Source organism: Eptatretus burgeri, chromosome 5, assembly GCF_056783735.1.
Source record: "Eptatretus burgeri isolate ZD-2024b chromosome 5, Ebu_testis_v1, whole genome shotgun sequence".
Classification (NCBI taxonomy): domain Eukaryota; kingdom Metazoa; phylum Chordata; class Myxini; order Myxiniformes; family Myxinidae; genus Eptatretus; species Eptatretus burgeri.
This window is the reverse complement of record NC_140965.1, coordinates 18,410,632-18,434,938: the sequence shown is the minus strand read 5'-3', so window position 1 is coordinate 18,434,938 and position 24,307 is coordinate 18,410,632. Positions and strand designations below refer to the sequence as shown.

The following is a 24,307-nucleotide window of genomic DNA, read 5'->3' as shown; positions in this document are numbered from 1 at the left end:
ATATTTTAATTTTGTAAATGTTTCTGATGGTTTCATATTTGTTGACGTGTGAACCTTGTCATTATACTTATCCACAATATCCTGAATAAAAGATGACCATTGTTGTGAACCGAGTTGTGTGAATTTTTTATATAATCTCTCTTTTAAGGTACGATTAAAACGTTCAACAACAACTGCCTTCCCTTCATTAAAGGTACTGTATAATGTAATACTGTTATTTTTTAGAAAATTCATAAATGTCTTGTTATAAAACTCTCTACCCTCATCAGTCCACAATTTTTTAGGTTTTCTCTTACTTTTATTAAATATCTGTTGAAAGGCTAACATAAGAGTATTACCTGTTTTGTTTTTTAATGGTACAACCCATGCGTATCTACTCCTCAAATCAATAACGGTTAAAGCATACTTGTACCCCTTATCATTATTGAGTTCAATCAAATCAGCAGACCAGATATAATCTACTTCCTTGGAATAAACTTTCCTTCTCTGAAACTTTGTGAATATTGGTTTATGTAATTCATCAGCTAATTGCTCTTCAGTCTTAATGACATCATTAGAGCCTATAAGTTTTTTGAATTTCCAAGTCCAAGTTTCAATTTAGCACTGATCATCTTCTTCACAATGAACCGATCAACTTTTTCTCTCAAGGTTGGATTTTGTATCAGAGACAAATTATACAACATTTCTCTATCGGCTTCATGCTTTTCTTCCAACGTTGTGGTATTCCCATAATCAATATCGTGTCTCATGCACACTTCATCAACTCTATTGATGGGTTTACTCCATGATTTAGGATTGTCTGCCTCATCTAATCTTTTATCCAAGTTTGTGCCTGGACCACAGAAAGAATACCCTGGAAGATGTAATTCCCCTCGTATTCCAGTAGTTGTAAATTTACTTCCTGATAAAAACTTTTGTATATCTCCTCCTCGTTTGTGTTTGGAGATAAATTGATTTTTTTTTGAACCACACACCGAACATATACCTTTTTGTATAACCCTGTTATTTTTACTTTTAATATATGAAATATTTTTAGTATTAGTTTTCTTTTTACATTTGAGACAATAACTCATTTATTTATGTGAAAAATTCCTGCAGAGTGCAAAAACCTTTTTAGTTTCCAACATGCACATTTGAATCTTAATTTTTAAAACATAAAGAATCCTTAGAAATGCCTTCACTCTCTCCTCCATTTATTTAAGAAAAAAAATGAAAAACTTGAATTAAAATGAATATCTTGTCGATGTCAATAGTCTTGTAGAAAATATTTCAAATAGATTTGTCAATTCTTTGTTTTCCTCCTCGGTGGGTTGAGTTATTTTCTGTAATACCACCAATCTTTTTTTAATCTCACTGGTTTCCATATTTTGATATTTATTTTGTCTCGCTCTTTCCTCCCTCTCCTTCTCTCTCTCCTCCCTCTCCTTCTCTCTCTTCTCTTTTTCCTCCTTCTCTTTCTTCTCCCTCTCCTGCTTCTCTCTCTTCTCCTTTTCCTCCTCTTTCTTCTCCCTCTCCTCCTTCTCTCTCTTCTCCTTTTCCTCCTCTTCCCTCTCTTCTTCAACTCCTTCCTCATCCCTTATTATCCTTGAATCGGTTACACCCCATAGAATATCATACATATATTCATCAGGATTTCTTGTTATTCCTGTATCCAAAATATTTTTTTTTACAACAGGAAACCAATAAAATTTCTTTTGAATTTCTAAAAGAGCCTTACCTTTTCTTAACTTTATAATTTTTTCATTATTTAATATTCTAATTAAATCTAAAGTTGTCGGTTTCTCAACATCAGCATAATGCCAATCTTTTATTGAAAATACCTCATTCTTATGTTGTAGAACATATTTATTAAAATACCGAATACCCTTTTCTTGAAGGTATGCTTGGAAACAGAAATGATAATTTTCTTGAAGCCTTCTTGCTGTCATTTATGTATTAGAAATATATGTTAGAATAATATTATGGCAGGAAACACCTCCCCATCTTCCCATAGTTAAATCATTTTGTATTTCCTTACTTATTATATATAATCCCGTTTTTTCTGTTTTCATGATATAAACAAGGGCAAAACCATTATTATATTTACCCTTATTAAATTCTTTTATTTGTTTACGAATCGTGGCCCCACAAAACTCATTCTCGATACCAAGTGGATAATATTCTTCCTTACGAGACTGATTTAATTGTTCCAGGTCTTCGAGGTTAATTTTAAATGACCAATTATACCCTAAATCATTCATATCATACCCCCATTGTTCTATTCTCATACAAACGATACGCCCTTCTTTATAAAAATTTATTTTAATTCGAACTGTGAATTCTGTATGACCTGGAGATAATATCAACACTTCTGTATCTTTGGAATACACGGCCGTTTTATTTAAAGATATATATTGTGATAAATCGCTTAATCTCACCAAGTCATTCGCGTCAGTCGGGCTTGGATAATTTTTTAATTTATAAGCATTTTTCATGTTAATATTTTTGGTTATATTATATTTATGTCGTTCAGCCTGTGCCTTTGTGTAATAATTTGATAAATCAATATCCAGTTCTTGAGATACACCAAAGATAGAACCATCTTTACCAACATAAGTCATTTATATTAGATTAAAAATAATATCATAAAAATTTTTATTTTTGTTGAGTTGAAATAACACATATAGACATAATTGACCACAACACTTGGAATTTAATTCTTGGACTTGAAATGTTTGATAAACACCATTCTGTAAGAATTTTATGACTTCAACAGGTGGTGGAAGACCAAAACTATCAAAATAATATTTGTCTTGACTATTAAAAATACAAACCCAATGAGAACCGTTCCCATTATTATCTTCTAAGTTCATAATAATATTCTTTGTATGTTTCGGCACATTTGTTAATTCATCTCTCATACAAATAACCACATGATGAATTTTTAATTTCTTACAATATTTGACAAGTTGTAAATTTGATGTTGTATTCTTTCCAAATTCTTTAAACCACTCATCAATGTTCATTTATTTATTAGAAAGATATAATCCATTACCTCTTTTCGTTAATTTTACACCTGCTTGTGCTATAGAAGAAAGCATATCTCCAACAAACAATGTCACTTTATCAGGCAGACCTTCAAGTTTTTCAGCAAAATCTACAATTACACCACTTCCACTAATTTGTTTCTCCAACTCTTTGTTATGTCTTTCCAATTCTTTTTGAGCCTGGAGTTGAGCCTTCCTTTCGTTGGCAGTTTTCACCGCTGTTGAAATACCACCCGTCAATGCTCCAACCGCACTTAAACCAGCAAATAAAGGAATTAGAAATGGGAGAAATCCTCCACTCGTCTCTCTTATTGAATATTTTTTCAACATTGGTTTTGTCATTTTAATTTTAAGTGAGCCAGTGTCATTCAAGATTTTAACCTGTTCTCTTGTGAGCAAAACATCAATTCTTACTGCTCCTTTTCTCTGAATTGTATTAACGTTAATCGTACAAGACTTTTGATTTTGAACACAAGATGATAGTTTATGAAGATTGATTTGATTCACATATACCCCAGTTGGTACTTTGCCACTCATTTATTTAACAAAAAATTATGTGAGACTAATCATCACACCATTGTCTGTATTAATCTGTAATTCTGTTTCTTCCAAAAGCAAACAATATGTATCAACTTCTTCACTCTCTCCTCTTTCAATGTATAGGGAAGTATCCACTCGATTAGACTTTATAGTTTCCTTTTGAGCGCTCAGGTCAAATGCATAGATTGTATACAAACTTTTAAATGCTGTCATATCCAAAATAGGTTCTTTATTTCCATTACTTTCACACACCTTTTGGTAAGACTTGTATGCTTCAGCAAAATCATTTTTTTCCCAATTAATTTCCAATCTATCTTGTGGACAAAATGTTCCATCTAGAGAAACGCGAAGTTGTTTCACCTTAGCATTATCACTTAATGCATTATTCTTATCAGTCGCAGTATCACCATCTGGCTTTTTAAAAATGATCCACAGATATCGTGGCTTTCCTTCCAGAACACCCAAATTCCACGTGTAAGTGGTTTGGTTGAGTTTAACGTGTTGACATCTTCTTTTGAGGTATGATACACTGAGTGGTTTCTTTGAGTTAAGTCTTCTATTCAACACCTCTTCTGTTTTAAGATTAGGAGTATATTCACTGATATACCAACTCATTTCCTCAATTACAAATTTATTCTGCTCACCAAAAGCACTACCAACACCAAAAAGCAATCTATTTTCATTATCATTCCTTTGTAGTTGAAATCTAATTTTAAGACCATACAGAACTTTATCATGATCACAAAATCCAAATATATCTTTAAGAGGAACTGCCACAGTAAAACTATTTACTGCTTTTGTATCATCATTATACATTCCTTTCCTTTGAGTATATCCAGGGTCTGTGTTTGTTCCCATTGACATATCAGGAATAAAACCTTCGACAGACCCCTTTCCCATTCTATCACTGAATGTATAGAGTGTAAATTTCATCATTTCAGATACAGCAGAGACATAATCAACCGCTTCAACTTCTTGTGTTCCAATATACAAACGCACACTATCAAACATTTTCCAGAAGAAATCATTTACAAGTGTAGCGTTTGTGTTATTCCCAGCCTTAGTGAATTTAAATTTACACAACAAGAAACTTTCGGATAGATTCAAATAGGTTTGTTGATTATTTATTTCAAAACTTTTTGTACCATTCGTATTCCAGTCTGTTCCAGTTATTGCATTTACCTTGAAGTAATCTTCTTTTTTAGTGGAGTTTGAGATAATAATAGTATCATCCAAATCATAGATACTATCAGTTGCTTCCATACTTGTATTTATTTAGGAAAAAAAGATGTTAAAACTTTTGAAACCCTGATCCAAGTATTCGAATTATTTTCTGTCGTTCTTGGGGGGACAACTGAGTTTTGCCTTTCTTAATTTCTTTTATTGCTTGTAATTTATGAGATTCCTTCTGAGCATCTTTTATGCTCTTTACAGCACCTGCTACATTTCCCACAGCAGAAGCAGTTGAACCAATTAGATCTTTATGTTTAAGAATAGTTGAACCAATACCCATGAGAGTATCAATTATCCCATCTCCTCTAAATTGATGTCCAACACCCCTTTGTCTCTTAGGTTTATAGTATCCTCTACCAAGATACATACCTTCACCCTTGTAGTATGGGGAAAGGAACATCCCATCCCCTGTAATTATTTTATATTTTCCCAACTCGTGTTTCCTCACAATAACCATCGTATTTATTTATTGGAAAACTTCACGTAGGTGAATTCTGATGGATATAACTTCTCCATTAAAAGAAATCATACGATTATCTTGGTTGGTTATCCTAAAATTTACTCTGTGTATGGTTTTTCCTGACACAGGGAGATAAACCAAATTTTTGGGTTCCATATTGAATTTATAGCCAATTGGGGTTGAGTATGTGCTGAATGAAAATATTGTATTTGTTTTTTTTTCCATCATTATAAGCACCATCAATCAAATCACAGTGAATTAACACCGAATTTATTCCTGAGGATATTTGAATGACATTATCACTGTAAAACGTCCCATTAGTTTCAATCTTTTTTGAGGAGAAACCCAATAACTCTCTAAATGAATTATCAATTGTGAAATCAACCTTGTAGTTATTTTTAACTTTAATCGTTGATTTTGAAGTATGTTTTTGAATGTCTATAACAATATTTTTTGGTTCATCACCCTGTTCTTTCATAAGACGAGCAATTTCGGAAGATATTTGAGAAATCTCATATGCTCCGGGTGAGACCGTTATCGTTTTGTATCCACTTCCGGGATTATAACTAAACTTGTCATTTTTATCATTTATATTAAATAAGGTATTATAAGTTTCCATGGACAATAAAGATGCCTCATATTCTTTTGTTGGGTCAAGTTGTAGTGGGTATGGGAATGAAGATGTGTGGTCGCTTGTTGTGAAATTAAAACTCAGGATTGTGCTTCTCATCTTATTTAATATGAGATAAAATGTCTTTATATTGAGATTTATTAATTATTTTCATGTTCATCAACTGGTCTAAAATGGCTGATGCTTCATTAAAACAATTGTTATTTCCAGCCTTCTTACTACCTAACAACAATAACAGTCTATTAACTAATTGCGATGGGTCATTTGGAAGAAAACTAATACCTGAACCAAGGATACTTAAAGCCTGAATAATGTGTTTCTCCTTCTCATTTTTCCTACTTTTACTAGAAATACTAACCCTATAATTTAGAGTGTTCAGCAAATCAATATATACTCTATCATCATTATTTTTCATATCCAATGGTTTATCAATATACTTTGATTCATCCCTCACAGTTGAACCTTGTCTTCCATCTTTTGTGAGAAGAAACATTAATCTCGGAGTTAGTTTAACAGGGGGTTGAGCAGAACCCAAGAACCTTAATTCATCATTAAATATCAATACCTTTTCTTGAACAAGATGAAATATTGCTGGTTGTTCTGTTGGAATGAGTCCTGCTATGGTTTTTGAATCTGTTGAATATTCATTGTTTTGGAGAGCATTCACAACATAATCAGGGGGTTGATTGATCTCTTTCAGTTGTTGAAATAATCCTTCATCATCATATTCTAATTCTCCTATATGCTCTAATTCTGCCTCCGTCATTTGACTGAAATCTTTTAACATGTGAAGTTTTTTTTAGGAGTATATTCTGTTGTGGGAACTGTGGAAGCATATATAATTTTTTCTCGGGAAGTTTTTAAAAGTGGTTTAAAAAATTTCTCTTGTTTTCTTTCAAATGCTTCTTCGCCCGTTAGTTTCTGTCTGCGTTTCTTCTTTATGTCTTCCTGTTGTTTTAAAACTTTTGAAACCAACTCTTGATGTTCCTTAAATCTTCTTGCTCTTTCTTTTGCATCCATTTATTTATTGTAAAATATCATTTAATGAATTGTAAAGATCAACAGGGAAATTTTCCTTTTCTTCATCATTCAAGTAGATGTGTTCAAATAAGTCCTTTTCTTTAAATATTTCATCAAATTCTTTATTAACATTAATGCGAGTTGTAATTTCTTCTTCACTAGTACTTGCATCTCTGCTTTTCATACGTTTGCGTTGAGTTTCTTCATCAACATCAAAACCGAATGATAAAATCTTCACTCCGCTCAGATGTTTAATAATTTGTCTCGTTCCTTCTGGATTAGTTTCTAATATCCCAAGACCACCAGATTTTAGTTTCCTTAACTCACTCTTACAATGTGAATATTTTGTTGTACCAAGAGAAACCTCCTCAAATATTTGACCTTCATTCCTCAATCGCAAATGTTCCTCCACTGAAATATAGTGATAATCTTCACCTTTAACTTCTCCAGGTCTTATTGCTCTAGTTGTTGTTGATACAATGCGTATCACGGGGTGTTTTTTTAAGTAAATTTACAATATTCTCATTTGTACTACACAAGAACCTTGATTTATGAAAGTTTTTTCCAGAAGCAGATTTACCCACAAGATTTACAATAATAGTTGTCATTTATATATGTAATTGTTTATAAAACAAAAAATATATCCCTTAATATCTCATCTTGTTTCACAACAATATATTTATATTTTTCAGTCGTGTGCTTCATGTAATCCTCAAATTTCTTTTTACTACATAATGTAGAACAATTATCTCTCCAAAAATTATTGATATCTATTGAATTTAACTTGAATAAAATAAAAGTATTAGCATTGTTTCTGATGGAACGACGAGGAAGTTGAAAGTACGATTGACTAAGATAAATACAATTACAAGAAGAATGTCTCCCTCTTGTGTAGTAGCTGTCCATTACCATTTGGTTTCTCTCATTAACACAATCATCAAAGATAACGAGGTTCTTTTTTGATTTATCCAAATCTTGGGGAGACGGTATATCATCCGTATTATCACTAAGAATACAAGTTATCGGATTTGATTTCTTTTTACATCTCTGTGTATCACAAAATAGTTGAATTATATCTTCAATGTTATAATCATTTAGGTTTTTTTGACGTTTAAATAAACCGATTATATCTTCTTTTTGAAGACCAGCATTAAAACCTTGTGAGAGTAGTTGATACTCTGGTTGAAAACTCGACTTTGTGAAAATTATTAAATTATCATAATCTAAAAAGTTGGGAGTGAGGAGCATCTTTATAAGTAAGCAGGTTTTTCCACATCCACTTGAACCAACTATGAGACATCTTAATGAATTTGGGAGATTCTTATGGTTGTTAAATTTTATCTTATTTTCCCAAATGCGTAAAAAATCATTCATTTATATATTTGGAAAACAGGTTATTTAATTTATTATTGGCTTTTTTAGAAACTCTATATTTTATCCTAAGTTCAGGTTTAATTTCAAGATAATCCATTATTTTATTTATACAATATCTTGTGTTGATATTTCGCTGAAAATCACATCCATGAATAATATATAACAACAATCCTTTGAACATTTCTCTAATACATTCAGTTTCTTCCCTTGTAAGGAAAGGTGTGTTATCACCCTCATACTTTACATTCATTTCTCTAATCAATCTTGTAAAGTAATTCATTTTTGGTGTAAATCTAAAAGAATTATTTTCCTTTTTATATTTTTTATTATCATTAATTAGAAGATAATCACAGAATATACATTGTTTATAGGCTTTTGACTCTGTGTTTAATCCCCATCCTTCACACGCAGGACAATTCTCAAATTTGTCATATGGAGAATCAGGAAAGTCTAGCATATTTATAAAGTAAAACTTTACTTAAACTGAAATTCATCTATACTTTCAGTTGTATATTGACTCATATTTAATAATATTACCAGCGATATCGATATACTTTTTTTCATTACCAGATTCAACGACAACATTTTTTTACATTAAAGGTAATTTTAAAATGATCGTTAACGACTATTGAACGAAATGTCATTTCACCTGATATATTTCCATTTCATCAAGAAAATTTTAGTTTAAGCAAAGATTTATTATATAAATATGGTGAATACAACATACTGCGATGTTTGTAATCACAAATATAAACATTATAGAAAACACCTCCGAACCAACAAACACACATTTAATCTATTTCATAAAATATCTCCTCTTGAGTTGGAAAGAAAACATTGTGATATCTTTTCAAAGGATGTTTTGAAGAGAAGTTATAATAAACATGTTCAATCACAAAAACACAAGAAAAATGAGTTTAAAGTAAAGGGAGACTATTATATTGAAAACACTGATGGGGCATTTAAAGGGCATATGAAAATAAGGATTTTTCAATTTGGAGAACCCGGTCCATCATCAATAGCTGAATCAATTGAAATAGTGAAACCTGATGTTGAAAAAGTTATTAAAAAGACATTAAAAGAAATGAAAACTTTAAAGTTTTATATGGGAGTGAAAATGAATATGAAAAGACAAGATGAAGAACAAACTCCTTATATGAGAACAGATCTTCATTTTATAACATCATTTCAAAATTTTTTAAATAGTGGGGTTTATGAAGAACTATCAAAACAAGAGGAGGATGTTGATAATACAGTGGTAGGAAGTGGATTCAATGTTAAAAAAAATCATCTTTTTAGATATACACATTCTAAAATCAAACCCTCTTAAAGCTTCTTCTTATATTGAATTACCAAAAGAAATAAAACTAAAGAAGGCAGTTGTTAATATTAAGAACAATAGTAATAAATGTTTTCTCTGGTCTGTTCTTGCTCACTTTCATCCACCAAAATGTAATTCAGAAAGAGTAAAACAATATATGAAATATGAGAATACCTTGAACATTAAAGATTTTAAATTCCCAATGCCACTAACAGATATTCCTAAATTTGAGAAAAAGAATAATCTTTCTATTAATGTATATGGATTAACGGATACAAACAAAGTTCAAATATTAAAAATTTCAAACAACTATAAAAATGAAGAAACACACATTGATCTTTTATATTTTAGTGTTGGAAATAATTCACATTACACATACATCAATAATTTATCAAGATTAATCTCTTCTCAGGTATTCAGAACAGCAAACAAAATATATCCTTGTAAGCAATGTCTTAATTCATTTCATACAAAAGAACGATTAGAACAACATTCAAAATATTGTAGTAATCATAAATCAGCTGTAATTACAATGCCTAAACCTGGTGAAAAGATTTCTTTTGAAGATTATAATAAATCCATCATGCACCCATTTGTGATATACGCTGATTTTGAATGTATCCTTAAAAAGATAAATACTGCTTCTCCTAATCCAAAAGAATCATATACAAATAAATATCAAAAACATATTCCTTGTGGTTTCTGTTATTATATCAAATCATCTGTTGGAGAAAAGTATAACAAACTTGAACATTATAGTTGTAAAAAAGCTTCACAAGAGTTTGTAAAACGATTAGAAAAGGATTGTATAAGACTCACTAAATTGATGAAAGAAACAAATGAACCGATGAAATTAACCAAAGAAGAAAAATTAGAATTTAGAAAGAACAATATCTGTCATATTTGTGAGGGGGAAATTAAGGAGTCTAAAGTTATGGATCATTGTCATCTTACTGGTAAATATAGAGGTCCCGCTCATTCCTGTTGTAATCTTAATTATAAATTACCTTCTTTTATTCCAGTCTTTCTTCACAACAGCGCCAACTATGATACACATCTATTTATAAATGAACTTTCAAAAACACCAGGGAATATTTCTGCCATAACAAACACAAGTCAAAAGTATATTTCATTTAAAAAATGATATTCACAAAACCTTTAACTCGTATTAGGTTTCTATATTCTTACAAGTTTATGGGAACACCACTAGCCTACCTCGCATCAAATCTAAGCTCCACGGACTCTTTTCCAAATCTTAATTCATTCTTTCCAAAAGAGGAAATTCTCACTAAAGAGGAAATTCAGATTAAAGAGAGAATTCAAAGTAAAGAGGAAATTCTAATTAATAAGGAAATTAATGAAGAAATTCTAACTGAAGATGAAATTCTAATTATAAAGAAAATTCGAACAATGAATGAAATTCTAACTAAAGAGGAAATTCTGATTAAAGATGAAATTCTGATTAAAGAAGGAATTCTCATGAGAGAGGAAATTCAAACAAGGAATGAAATTCAAAGTAAAGAGAAAATTCTTACAAGTAAGGGAATTTATCCTTATGATTATATGGATTCATTTCCGAGATTTAAAGAAACACAACTTCCTTCAAAAGAAAGTTTCTATAATAACCTTTATGAAGAAGAGATAAGTGATAAGTAATATAAACACGCACAAGAAATATGGAAAATATTTAAGATAAAGAACCTTGGAGAATATCATGATTTATATCTAAAAACAGATGTTTTATTGTTAGCTGATGTGTTTGAAGCTTTTAGATCACTCTGTCATAATAAAAATTGTTATGGATTAGATCCTGCCCACTATTTCACAGCTCCTGGTTTAGCTTGGAGTGCAATGTTGAAAATGACAAAACAAGATATAGATTTTAATCAGTGATGTTGATATGCTTTTGATGATTGAGAAGTCCAAGAGAGGTGAAATATCACAAGTATGTTCAAAAAGATATGCTAAAGCAAATAATAAATATCTTCCAAATTATGATAGTGAAAAAGATAGTAATTATTTGATGTATTTTGATGCTAATAATTTGTATGGATGGGCAATGTCTCAATCTCTGCCTTATGGTAAATTAGAGTGGGTGGAAGAAAAGGATTATGAAAAGGCTTTGATGAATATTGTTATTTCTTCTCAAGAGGAATTGAATGACGAAGAAGAAGGTTATTATTTTGAAGTTGATTTGAGGTACCCAAGTGATCTTCATAATAAGCATAAAGACCTTCCTTTTGCATGTGAGAAAGAAACCCCAAAGAAAGAATGGTTCAGTGATTATCATAAAAGTTTTAATATTAAAGGCAAATCAACAGAAAAGTTATTAACAACATTCTATGATAAAGAGGGATATGTTTTGCATCAGAGAAGCTTAAAACAGTTTTTGAGAGAAGGATTGAAAGTAGCTAAAATTCATAGAGTTTTAAAATTTAAACAAAGTCCTTGGGTGAAAAAGTATATTCAATTCAATACAGATATGAGAGCAAATACAAAAGTAAAATTTGAAGGGGACTTTTATAAATTAATGAATAATGCTGTATTTGGAAAGACTATGGAAAATGTTAGAAACAGGCAAAACATTAGATTCGCAACATCTTGGAAAGAAGCTTCGAGATTGATAAATAAACCAAGTTTTGAGAGAGAAGAGGTTTTTTCAGAGAACTTTTCTGCTATTCATATGAAAAAGGAAAGTATTATAATGGATAAACCAATTTATATTGGAACAGCAGTTCTTGATTTATCAAAGATATTGATGTATGATTATTTGTATAATGACTTAAAGAAAGAGTATGGTGAAAATGTTTCATTGTTGTATATGGACACTGATAGTTTTATCCTAGATATAAAAACTGATGATGTTTATGAAGATATGAAGAAAAATATTGGAGTATATGATACAAGTAATTTCAGCAAGAAGAGTGAGTTATTTTCCAAAAAGAATGAAAAGGTTATTGGTAAGTTTAAGGATGTGTTGGGTGGAAAAGTAATGAGTGAGTTTATTGGATTGAGAGCAAAGGCATATGCTTATAAGTATGGTGATCAGATTGATAAGAGGTTAAAGGGAATAAAGAAATATGTAATAAAGAAATCAATAACTTTTAGAAATTATTATAATTGTTTGATGAATAAGAAAGAAGAATATAGGAAAATGAATACAATAAGAAGTTATAAACATAACATATATAGTGAAGAAGTAAATAGAAAGGCATTAGGAGCCTTTGATGATAAGAGATTTATTTTAGATAATGGAATAGATTGTGTTCCATATGGATATTGTATGATAGAGTGTATAAAATAGATTGTGTTTTAACGATGGGAAGATGGGTTAGGGTTTTTTTTTAAGGGCTACCGCCGCGTTTTTTTGCAATATATAAATGGTCAAACCAAGTATTAATCAAACTAAAGAGTGGAGAAAATCTCAGTCTTGGTATATAAATGGAAAACATAATGAATGTGAAAAATATCAAATAAGTCTTATTGAAAAAATAACTAAAACAAAGGCAAATAAAACAAATAAGCGAATCAATTTAAAAAGTAGTAAGTTAGAGGATGTAAAGAAAAAAATGAATATCCTTGAATGGACTGAAAACTTTGATGGTTATCAATTGAACAATGAAAAAACAATTTACTATCATCTCAAAATGATATGTGGCTCAAGAGGTGGTCAAACAAGAGCATTAAGAGAAGTTTATCATTTTGTAATGGCACAAAAGGGGTATCTTAAAAAATATAAAGATTCAAATGTTTTGTTTTTCAATATTTTAGATGGGGATTATTGTGCAAAGAAAATTAAACTATTGAAGGAATTTGAGAATGAACAAATCTTTATAGGTTCAATGAGTGAGCTAAACAATATGCATCGGTTATTTGATAAAGAGTGTCCCGAGGCTTAGACGTTTCAGATATTTCTTTAGAATCACCTTTAACAAATCTTTATCTTATTGCATGGATTATTTGAAAAAAAAAAAAGTGTCCCCAGGTTAAAAGGGGAGACAAATAAATATACCTTGGGATAAAAAGGGGGTTTATTTTTAGGGAAAAAAAAATTTGAATCGCTGAAAATCACCCATTCATTTACATGGGGAAAAGTGAGCCAGAAGCAGTATATTCACCCTACACACACACATATATATATATATATATATATATATATATATATATATGTATATGTATATATGTATATGTATATGTATATATATATATATATATATATATATATATATATGTATATGTATATATATATATATATATATATATATATATATATATATATATATATATATATATATATATATATATATGAGCCTGGTGTTGGCGCAGTGGTTAGGGCAGCGGCTTGGGATCCAACAGGTCCTGAGTTCAAGCCCCGTTGGGCCACTGAATTAATACACCAGGGGGTTGACTCAGCCTGTCATCCTTCCGAGGTCGGCGAAATGAGTACCAGTGTACTGGGCCGGTGTATACCCCGGTTAAAATTGGTGTACCATATCCCTGTGTCGTAAGAGGCGACCAGGGTTGCGTCAGGAAGGGCATCCGGCGTAAAACATGTGCCAAATCACTATGCGGATCATACGGATGATCCGCTGTGGCGACCCCTAACGGGAGCAGCCGAAAGAAGAAGAAGAAGATATATATATATATATATATATATATATATATATATATATATATATATATATATATATATATATATATATATATATAATACTTTGTGGCTATATAGCTCAGATGATTCCAATTTCAGTGGCCCATCAGAGGCTTGAAGCCTGGGGCCTATACGTACTGTCGCCTTCACAAGGACCATGACACCTAACCGTTCCAACCTTTTGACGTTTGATGATCCTTTTAACAGTCGGTTTGATTGTTTTACACTGAACGGAAAACTTATCGGGAGGACATGGCGATTGTGAATATGACACTTCCGAAGATGTCTTCGGCTTACCAAAATGGCGGATGCATGTTTTTTTTGTTTTTCATTATATAATTGTGGTTGGTGTCAGGCCAGCTGTTCAACCAATGGGTACACAGCAGACATACATACATACATACATACATACAAACACTTGCTTCATTATATGTAGATACTACATTTTGAATAGACACATAAATACCTGGTTGATTAACATTGTGCTTTAAGTTTGAGGGCTGATTTGGTTTGTTCCTATCTTTGTACACGTTTATTAGTTTCACATCCCCTATAATGTGTTGATTTGTCTCTCGTCTCCTAACATTCTCGTGCTACATGTAATGTAATAATCTATATAATATATACTCAAACACACAGGCCTCTTCAATGAGTCTGACACGATAAAAAAAAGTTAGACAGGGCTCTAAAGAAAAGTCGACTCCAGATTTTGTGGTTACAATGTATTTTCGGGAAGTAAGAAAACCCCGTGAGGTCACTGCCCGAACCACCTCTATACTTGCATCATTGCGAAATAACATCTCAAGCCAACAGCAGTTATGATCAATTGAAATTAGATGTGGCAGATAATATCTGATTCTTGGCAACTTGGAGCTCTCCAAGCTTTCTGTTGCTACCGAGAGTCAGTTTGTTTCACTTGTACTTTTACAACTTCACCAACCACAAGCACTGGTTAACTGCACTCTGTCATCAGCTTTATGAGATGTCAACATCAAAATGAGTTAAGGCTTTAGGCTTGTAGCATGGTATTTTGTACACTGTGGTCCTAAATGAGGAGAAAGCTTAGAAATTGAACCCAGTTTTAATAAGATAAACAATCTTAATGGTATATAATGCCCAAGTGTCTGTGCTTTCAGAAAATGTATACTTTGCTATGGGTCCTATGGATATAGTTGCTTACAAAGCATGTTTTTTTTTATCCAAACACAGGCTATTTTTGAGAAATGGGTTACATGTGTGATTGTATATATTGTCCAAAATGGTTGAAAATGCATTTTTTTGTTTGATATATATCATTATACATAAGAATAGAACAATTCCTCGAAACAGTACATTTCTTATGACCTTCTGCATATCTTGGCACCTTCAAATGTGTAAAATCTCAGATTTTCTAAAATTTCCCCCAGTCATAGTGAAGCTTACAAAATCTTATTCCAGAAATTTGAAATGCATCTGATAGAACATCTTAAATAGCAATTTACTTCTGCATAAAGTGATGATTTAAAATAGCAAGTTTCAACATGGATCATTACTACATACCAGTTTTTAGGTTCACTTCCATGATTGGGTCAAAAATGTTAGGAAGTATGTAACAAATTGCATTTACCAAGCTGCTACAAAATTACTGGTAGCTATAAGCTTGATTTTATAACCATAGAATAAGTTTACCAAGATGGCCCTATGATATAAAAATCAATACCAAAGGCCAGTTTGTGTTCAGTATATAGAACATCAAAGGTCATTAGGAAGTACGTAACGTTTTTGGGAAATCTGCACTTTTAATCCTAAGATGTTAGTTTGGTTCATCACAGCATGGATTTCTATGGTTAAGTTTATGTGCATATATATTTATGACCTGAATGAACACTGATCAATTTGATCAATTTGTTAATTTCATATAACCTTGACCTCTTTCATATGACTTTCATTTTTTGGTCCCCCATGTCCTAAATGTGTACATCACACCTTGCTACAAGCGTTTATTGATCACCGACATAATCACACCTGTCAATCCTACACTGATAAAGTTGCTTGTATTGTGAAATTATTTTTTGAAAAGGTGGAATTTTTTGGAACTTTATGATTGGGTGTAAAATCATTACTATTTTAATCAAGCAGGCCTAATACAAGTTACAATGACTTGCTTTTTTTTAATGATTTATGGGTGGTGCAGCGACGTGCTGCTCTGGCACATGCTCCCATACCTGACCTGACATGGGAAAAATTTGATGGATCTCATAACTACTACGTCAAAGACCTCCAGATTATGAGTTACCTCTAGAGAATGTGGTTCTAACCTCACAAAGCTGTCTGAAAAAAAATCCTTTGCTACCTGTGAAGTTCGTCTTCCAAGCATACCTGAGAGAATATTTTGATGAACACTGAATCACCAACATTGAGAAGCTGAACTAACTGATGGCTCACAAAGCAATCTGATGCATTGTTTTCTAAAGGATATATGGGTCGGCCATTTGGCTTTCATGCACATTCATTTTAGGTTTAGAGCACCTCCAGGTGGTGCATTAGACCTATAGCACCTTCTGAGGAGCAACTGTCTGTGTCTTACAATCGGTAGGATCGACTTCATTGGTCGGTTTGAGGCCTTTGTTTGAGCTGGAATCCACGCTCTGCATCACTCCACGATGGCAGAAAAAACAGGCAATGCATCCCCAGAACATCCATGATGCTGAAGAAAGAATGTGATGATGGACTGGCTTTGAAGGCTAACTTAGACATGTGTATGAACCAAGAAAGATCATGACTGATAGTGAGGCCCAAAAGTTTGAGTGACTGAACTTCTTCAAGAGGCTTGTCAAGAAAGTGGATGGCAGGGTTTGTCAGATGGTCCTTTCGGAGAGACACAGTAAGTGTTGCAGATTTTCTCAGGATTGAAAGACATGTTCCAAGTGTTTGACCAGCTCATGATTCCATCAAGGTCTGCTGAGAGGGAAGAGCCCACTGCCTGTATATCCTTGCCAATATTATCAGAGAAAGTGTGAAAAATGTTACAGCCCTATGGATAGGGGTAAAAGGGCCCTGGTACACCAAAGGACATCTCAGATTGGTACACCAATGGCTGGGGTGGGAAGGGGGTTGAAACAACTGTACACCTACGATGGTTCTCATTAATGCATGGAAGACGTGGCTTTCATGGAATCATGGTTCTGAAAGAGCCAAACCATCATTGACTCGCAGATAAAGAAGGCAATTAGCAGCATGGTCACTCAGATCGCACAGGAACCAGAGCTCATACCCTCTTTCTTCCGGGTTGAAATAATCCACAACGCCAGAGACAGCAACATTTGAGCCTTATCATCGCAGAACCTGCTGCAGCTGCAAGGGAAGTTGAATTCAAAAGGGTGATTGCTAGGCAACAGGCAGAAATAACTAGTCAGGAAGCCTTCCAGTGGGTAATGGAGGAAGAAACCACTGGATGTCTCTTTACCTCCCCCCCCAACACTCCAACAGATTTCAAATGATGATGCCTTGCTTTTCCACACTCTCCTGGTTCCACAAGCAGGGGAAAAAAAGGGAACGGAGTAGAGACAGGTAGTGATCCTGGATTTTGGGAGTTTCACCAGAAAGGGATTGATGGAGGACCGTACACGCCCTTCAGGAACTAGGGGGAGAAAAAGAACAGAAAGAGCATAGGGTGCAAGAGCAGAAAGGAGGCGGTAGAACACGGAGAGACCACCGACCTGTCTGTGATGGAAAAGTGATAGGCCCATAGACTCAGCTTCATCTCAGGAGATTCCAGTAATCCTAAGAACTTGGTTTTCACGGCGTCAAGGTGAGCAATATGTGAGTCAGGGGAGCCAGAGCAGAGGGGAAAGTAGTACTCCATCAATCTGCGGATGAAGGCCTTGTAGGTGGATAGGAGTTCAGGTGTGCCAAGAAATGACTTTGTATGACAGAGGATGCCCATTTGGCATCTAGCATTGGAGGCCAATTTTGGAATGTGCTTTGCCCAAGAGAGATCATTGCTGAGAGTGAGACCCAAGAGTTTGAGTGACTGAAACTCTTCAAGAGGATTGTTGAGAAAGTAGATGGAGGGGTATTGTTGGGGGGGGGGGGGGTTGCCAGACTCCTTTTGGTGCAAGATAGTGATAGTGTGAGATTTGTCAGGATTGAAAGACATATTCCAAGTGTTTGACCAGCTTGTGATTTTGTCAAGGTCTGAAAAGAGGGAAGAGGCTGCAGCCTGCCTATCTGAAGGATGGGGGATGTCATGGTCGAGGGTGGAGTCATCAGCAAACAGATGAAGAGGATTTTGCAGAGTCAGAGAGATCATTTATGAAGATCAGGAATAGGGCTGGCCCCAGAATACTGCCTTGTGGCACTCCAGCCTTGACAGGGAAAGGAGATGAATGGATTTTGTTGAGAGCTTCATGTTAGCTACAAGAGTGGAGAAAGTCAGCAATCCATGTGTGGAGTTGGCCATGGATGCCATAGGCAGACAATTTGGAGAGCATGGCAGGATGCTAGACTGTATCAAAAGCATGAGGTATGTCCAGAGAGATGGTCCTGATCTCATGTCTGTCATTGAGGTCCTCCATGCATTGTTGGGTGAGTAAAAGCCACATGTCGAAGGTAGAGTGATATGGTCTGGATCTACATTGGTGATCTTAGATGAGGCTGTTGGAGAAATGGAAGGATTTCATATCAACTGTGATGATGGATTCCATGACTCTGCTGATGAATGCAAGTAAGCTGATTGGTCTGTAGTTAAGTGGATCAGTCTTTGCACATTTTTTTAATGTAATCTATTGATGTTGGCTTATTTCCAAGCAGATTGAAGATTACCTAAGGCAAATGATATGGTAAAACAGGCAGAGAGAGAATGTGCAAGAGCATCAGAGCAGGGTTATTAGGACACATGTGCTGATGCCATCCAGTCCAGATGCAGAGTTAGGGCTGAGGGTTGAAAGAACCTTCTCCACCTTCTCAGCTGTAAAAGATGAGTCCAGGAGCAATTGCGTACTATAGTGAAGGGTGGGTACCGAGACTGAGGGATTGGGGAAACAATATTTGGAAGCAAACACAGAATTGAGGCATTCTGCCTTCTCATTCGGGGAATTGGCTGTGGTGCTATTTGAAGAGAGGGATGAGGTTGAAGGGGAGCATACTCCAGAGATAAACAACTAGAATGGTACTCAATAAAATGCATACCTTTGCTTGGCTGAAGGCTGGATCTGCATCCAGACCGAAACCAAAATTGAATAGACTTATTATTGTCACCCACCAACTCATCCACTAAGTTTTGTCATAATTTGTCCACAACTTTTTGAAATATCATGCGAAATATCCTTTTTGGCCCCATCTTTCAATGATGAAGAATCACTTTTAAAATTCTCAAATATGGATCCAGATCTTCAAAAAAATCTAACAATTTCGTCCGTGTCACACACCTAACCTGTCTACTAAATGTCGTCCGAATCTGTCCATGACCTTTTGAGATATCCTGCTCACAGACAGGTAAAACATACAACATTTGTCTACTTTTGGTGGTGGAGGAAACACCACCAGGTTTTAGAGGAGGCAAACAAGTTTGAAGGTTCATTGTTGAGGTTGCACAGATGTTTTGTGGCTCTTCTGAGGGTGAACACACACTTGTGGACTTTTTTGGAATGCACTGAGATTGCCTTTGGTCATATTTGCTTTTCAGGAACAGAAAGCATGTTGTTTCAGAGCAAGCTGTTAGATGAAGATCAGATGAACTGATTGGCACAGAGGAAGAGTAGGAGCCATTTGTGGGGAAGTTGGTCATCACCAAGTCCAGAAGGGAGGATTTGCCATTGGGAAAATTCTGGGTTGGAAAGTTCACAGATTGAGTCAGTCCCATGGACTCACAGAATTCCTTTGCTGAAATGCCATGGCTGGTGAGAGAGGTACTTTATTCTTATTTATACTGAGAGAGGTACTTTATATGACGTTGGTATTTATACTTCAGTTTTACAGTATTTAATTTGTATTTATTGTCCGTCTTTCTGAATGTAATCCAAACATTCATCGATAATAATAATAATGATTCGTTCTATCAAAAAATTCAATAGCTTGGACAATCAATTTAAAAACTATTGATGTGCAGGTGACGTTGAAAAATCCAATTTCATTTGTACATTAAATGTGCATTATAAGTCCAAGAAAACAACTTTTTTGTCCTGAAAAAAACTGGAAATTTGAACTTGGCTGTGTGAGCCATGATTGATAAAGGTGTTAAGAAAATATATCTTTGAGTAGCAATACTTTTCTTTCAGAGGCAGTTTTCCAGGTAGCTGCCAGGTAGATTTTGTGCCCACTAGTCCTAAACTCTTATTACCATGTTGTTAAATGGGACAGACATGCGGCATCAGGATGCTGCAGACTTACAGGCGTCATGTGACATTACCGTGTCACCTATCGACGTTGCCAACCGGCTGTCTGTCGTGGTTGGAAATAAATTGCTGTTATGTCTCCTTACATATTGGTTCACGAAAAAATATTTTCACGAAAAAAATAAGTGACCACTATATTCGTTATTGTTGTGTGTCTGTCTGTCTGTCTGTCTGTCCCGAGCATAGCTCCGTGGGTTTTGATCCGATCCTGACAAAATTTTGGTGGGAGGTTCATATCATGATCTGGTTGTATTTTCCTGAGAATGGGTGTGGTGCGCCCATTATGGGTGGAGCCACGCCCAAAAAACATGTGTTTTTAGGGGGTAGCCGATTTCAATTTGCATCTTCTCCTCGGGGGTTTGTCAAATCTGACAGGGGTTTCGGTATTTGGTTAACCCAATGGCACCTGCATAGCCCCACAGAGCTCGATTTTTTCATCTTCGGCCCAAGGTCACGAACTTAGAAAATTGCGAATTTTGACATAAAAATTTTTCTTCTCCGAGGGGTTTGTCGAATCTGGCAGGGTTTTGGTATTTAGTTAACCCAATGGCACCTGCATAGCCCCACGGAGCTCGATTTTTCATTTTCGTCCCAAGGTCACGATATTAGAAAATTTCGAATTTTGACATAAAAATCATACGACCGCCCAAACTTTGAGAGCTCGGATGACAATATTTTTTATGCATATTCTTGAGCTCATTTCCCACCTAAAGTCTTCAAAACCATTTTGCTCTATCTCGAACACCTTGCCCGTGGCGCCCCCTTCAAGTTTGTTTTTAACGCTGATTTCATCAAAGTATGGATAATCCAAGGAGTGCGAAATGCCATATAGCCTATATGACGTTATATTGTTCCTGGAATGTTCCAGAGGAAGTTTTGCACCAAAGGTCATAATCCTTGACCTTTGACCTTTAAAGGTCACAAAGGTCAAATTTTCAAAGTTGTGGGCATCGAACCGGGTTTTCGACCTTATTCGACAAACTAACTCCAATAAGCTATAGCACGTATCCTGTTTCCTTATTTTAATGTCCACAACATTGTTTTGTGACCTTTAAAGGTTGTGCAAAGGTCAAATTTTTAAAGTTGTTGAACAAAACCGTGTTTTCAACATTTTTCCGCTAATAACCTGTCACTCGTACCACATCATGTTGATAATTTTTATAACTTGGTCAAACATTACCACATTGTCTCATCCTTGACTTCTGAAACAATCTACATTGTCAAATACTGCTCATGAACCATCGTCTTCTTCAGACTTGTGTATGTGTATATATATATATATATATATATATATATATATATATATATATATATATATATATATATATATATATATATATATATATATATATATACATTCCCTGTGTTCAATGCTTGAATATGCAATCAAGCCTAAGACTGGTTGAGACAAGGCATCCTCGTACACAAGTGGTAAAGAACAGATTAAGAGAAGTGTGGGCCTAATGAGGAAGTGCACAGGGAGATTGGTTTGTGATAAAAGTGAGATGACAGGCTTATTTAAAAAAAAATATATATTTGCTTCAACATTTACACAAGAACAGTCAAGGGAATTATCTGTAGCTGAGATTATTTATCTCTGAGGTGGGTAAGGGCTTTTGGAGGAGATCCAAATATGAGCAGAGGTTGTGAAGAAGTTCTGATTGTGTGCAGCCTTTTTGGCTGCTCGTTGCATCATTGGTTAGGGGTGCAACTGTGCCGCTGATTCTATGCCCCTCTACCAGTACACTGGTGCTCATTTCACTGAGCTCAGAAGAATGACAGGCTGAGTTAACCCACTGGTGTTAATCAGCAGCCAACAGGACTCAAACTCAGGACCCTAGGATCCCAAGCCACCACCCTAACCACAGAGCCAACACCAGAGTAGTGAAGAAGTAACTAGTTAAGCTAAGAGATGATAGAGCGCTGGGGCCAGATAATATGCATTCAAGAGTATCAAGGGAGGTGGTAGAGCAGATAATAAAATAAAAGACCAAATACAGCATTGGAGCCATCAGGAGGAACTTGAATAGGCAAAGAAAATGTCATAAGGAGTAACCTGGAGAGAATTTGGGTTTTGGCTGCTACTTCTCCACCCTCAAACCCATCCAGGCACAGCCAAGTGAACCTTACAAAAACAATTTGCAAGTGTTCACCTCTCCCCAGATTGAGAGAGAGATAGAGATAGAGAGATAGAGAGATAGAGAGATAGAGAGATAGAGAGATAGAGAGATAGAGAGATAGAGAGATAGAGAGATAGAGAGATAGAGAGAGATATAGATAGAGATAGAGATAGAGATAGAGAGAGAGAGAGAGAGAGAGAGAGAGAGAGAGAGAGAGAGAGAGAGAGAGAGAGAGAGAGAGAGAGAGAGAGAGAGAGAGAGAGAGAGAGAGAGAGAGAGAGAGAGAGAGAGAGAGAGAGAGAGAGAGAGAGAGAGAGAGAGAGAGAGAGAGAGAGAGAGAGAGAGAGAGAGAGAGAGAGAGAGAGAGAGAGAGAGAGAGAGAGAGAGAGAGAGAGAGAGAGAGAGAGAGAGAGAGAGAGAGAGAGAGAGAAAAAAAAAAAAAAAACTGATGGGGCCAGGAGCTACAGCCTGAGAGTGAAGAAGAGGAGAGTTATGACAGTAGCAAGGTAGGGTTCTTTCATTCAGAGTAGTTACTGCATGGAATGGTCTCCCTGGAAAGATTCTGGGAGCAGAAATGGCAGATAGGTTTAAACTTGAGTTACGTAGGTACCTAGAAGCACCGGAGATAGAGGAGTGCATAGATATTGGCAGAAATGCATGAGCATGATGGACCTGATGGTCTCCTTGAGTGTTTAACTTCCTTGTGTTTCCTTGTATTTTTGTGTAATTTTCCCTTACGGCTGACAATATTGTAGGAGGTTACCTGTACAGTTGTGCTTAAGGAAATGCACCATTACTATTTATTTAATATTAAAAGCTGTGTACCAGGGTGACAATCACACCTGGATTTGCTCACCTGACTTGAGATCCAACCCTCCAAGCATCTTGATTCCTTGTCATCCGGGCAAAGTTCTCCATGAAAGACTCAAACATCTTTCGTGAGGGTATCTCCTTTGCACCATTCCAGCTTGTCTGGTGATCAACGGCACCCATTGAGCTGGCTCAGAGCAAAAAGAAAAGTAGAGGAAAAAAAAGTTAATGAATCACTCTTTTTATCATTCTTACATAAGCTTATTTACTCTTAACTCATTGTCATTTGAAAATATTCAAACAAATCAACGTCAAGAGAATGACCAATACACGCAACAAACATCTTCACATTGTCTATTTAACACGACTAGCAAGTTGCCCATGCTCGTGCGGGATTCTAAAAGGGGTAGAGACGGAGGCAGCGGAAATGTAAATGGCGTCTTATGTCATCGAGCCGGCAAGCTGGGAGGAACAATTCACATTTATTGCCACATCTGATGCAATTTAAATGCTCTAACGGTGGAAAGATGCTCCATTTGAAACTTTGTTCGATATATAAATAGCTTTTTGATGCCTTGGGTCCATAATAAAAATTTGTATTGATGTCAAATCAAGTGACCAATTGCAAATTAATAATCGGATTAACGGCCATTATATGCAGGTACCATCCCCAGTGACCAGTCGCTGCTCTTGCACATACTCTTTCTGCTCTTTTCACCCTATCATTTGCCCTTGGTCATATTCCAT

At 34.8% G+C, this 24,307-nt stretch overlaps 1 protein-coding gene across 2 annotated transcripts in view; it reads right to left on the bottom strand.

Annotated features, from left to right (window-relative positions):
- The window catches only part of LOC147025947 (calcitonin gene-related peptide 1-like), a 47,773-nt gene that overhangs the window by 19,332 nt on the left and 4,134 nt on the right, over positions 1 to 24,307 (bottom strand). For both annotated transcript variants that reach the window (XM_085880881.1, XM_085880880.1), the window contains exon 3: positions 23,607 to 23,747. In XM_085880881.1, coding sequence (XP_085737007.1) covers positions 23,607 to 23,747 — 141 coding nt within the window. The remainder of the gene's footprint in view (positions 1 to 23,606; positions 23,748 to 24,307) is intronic.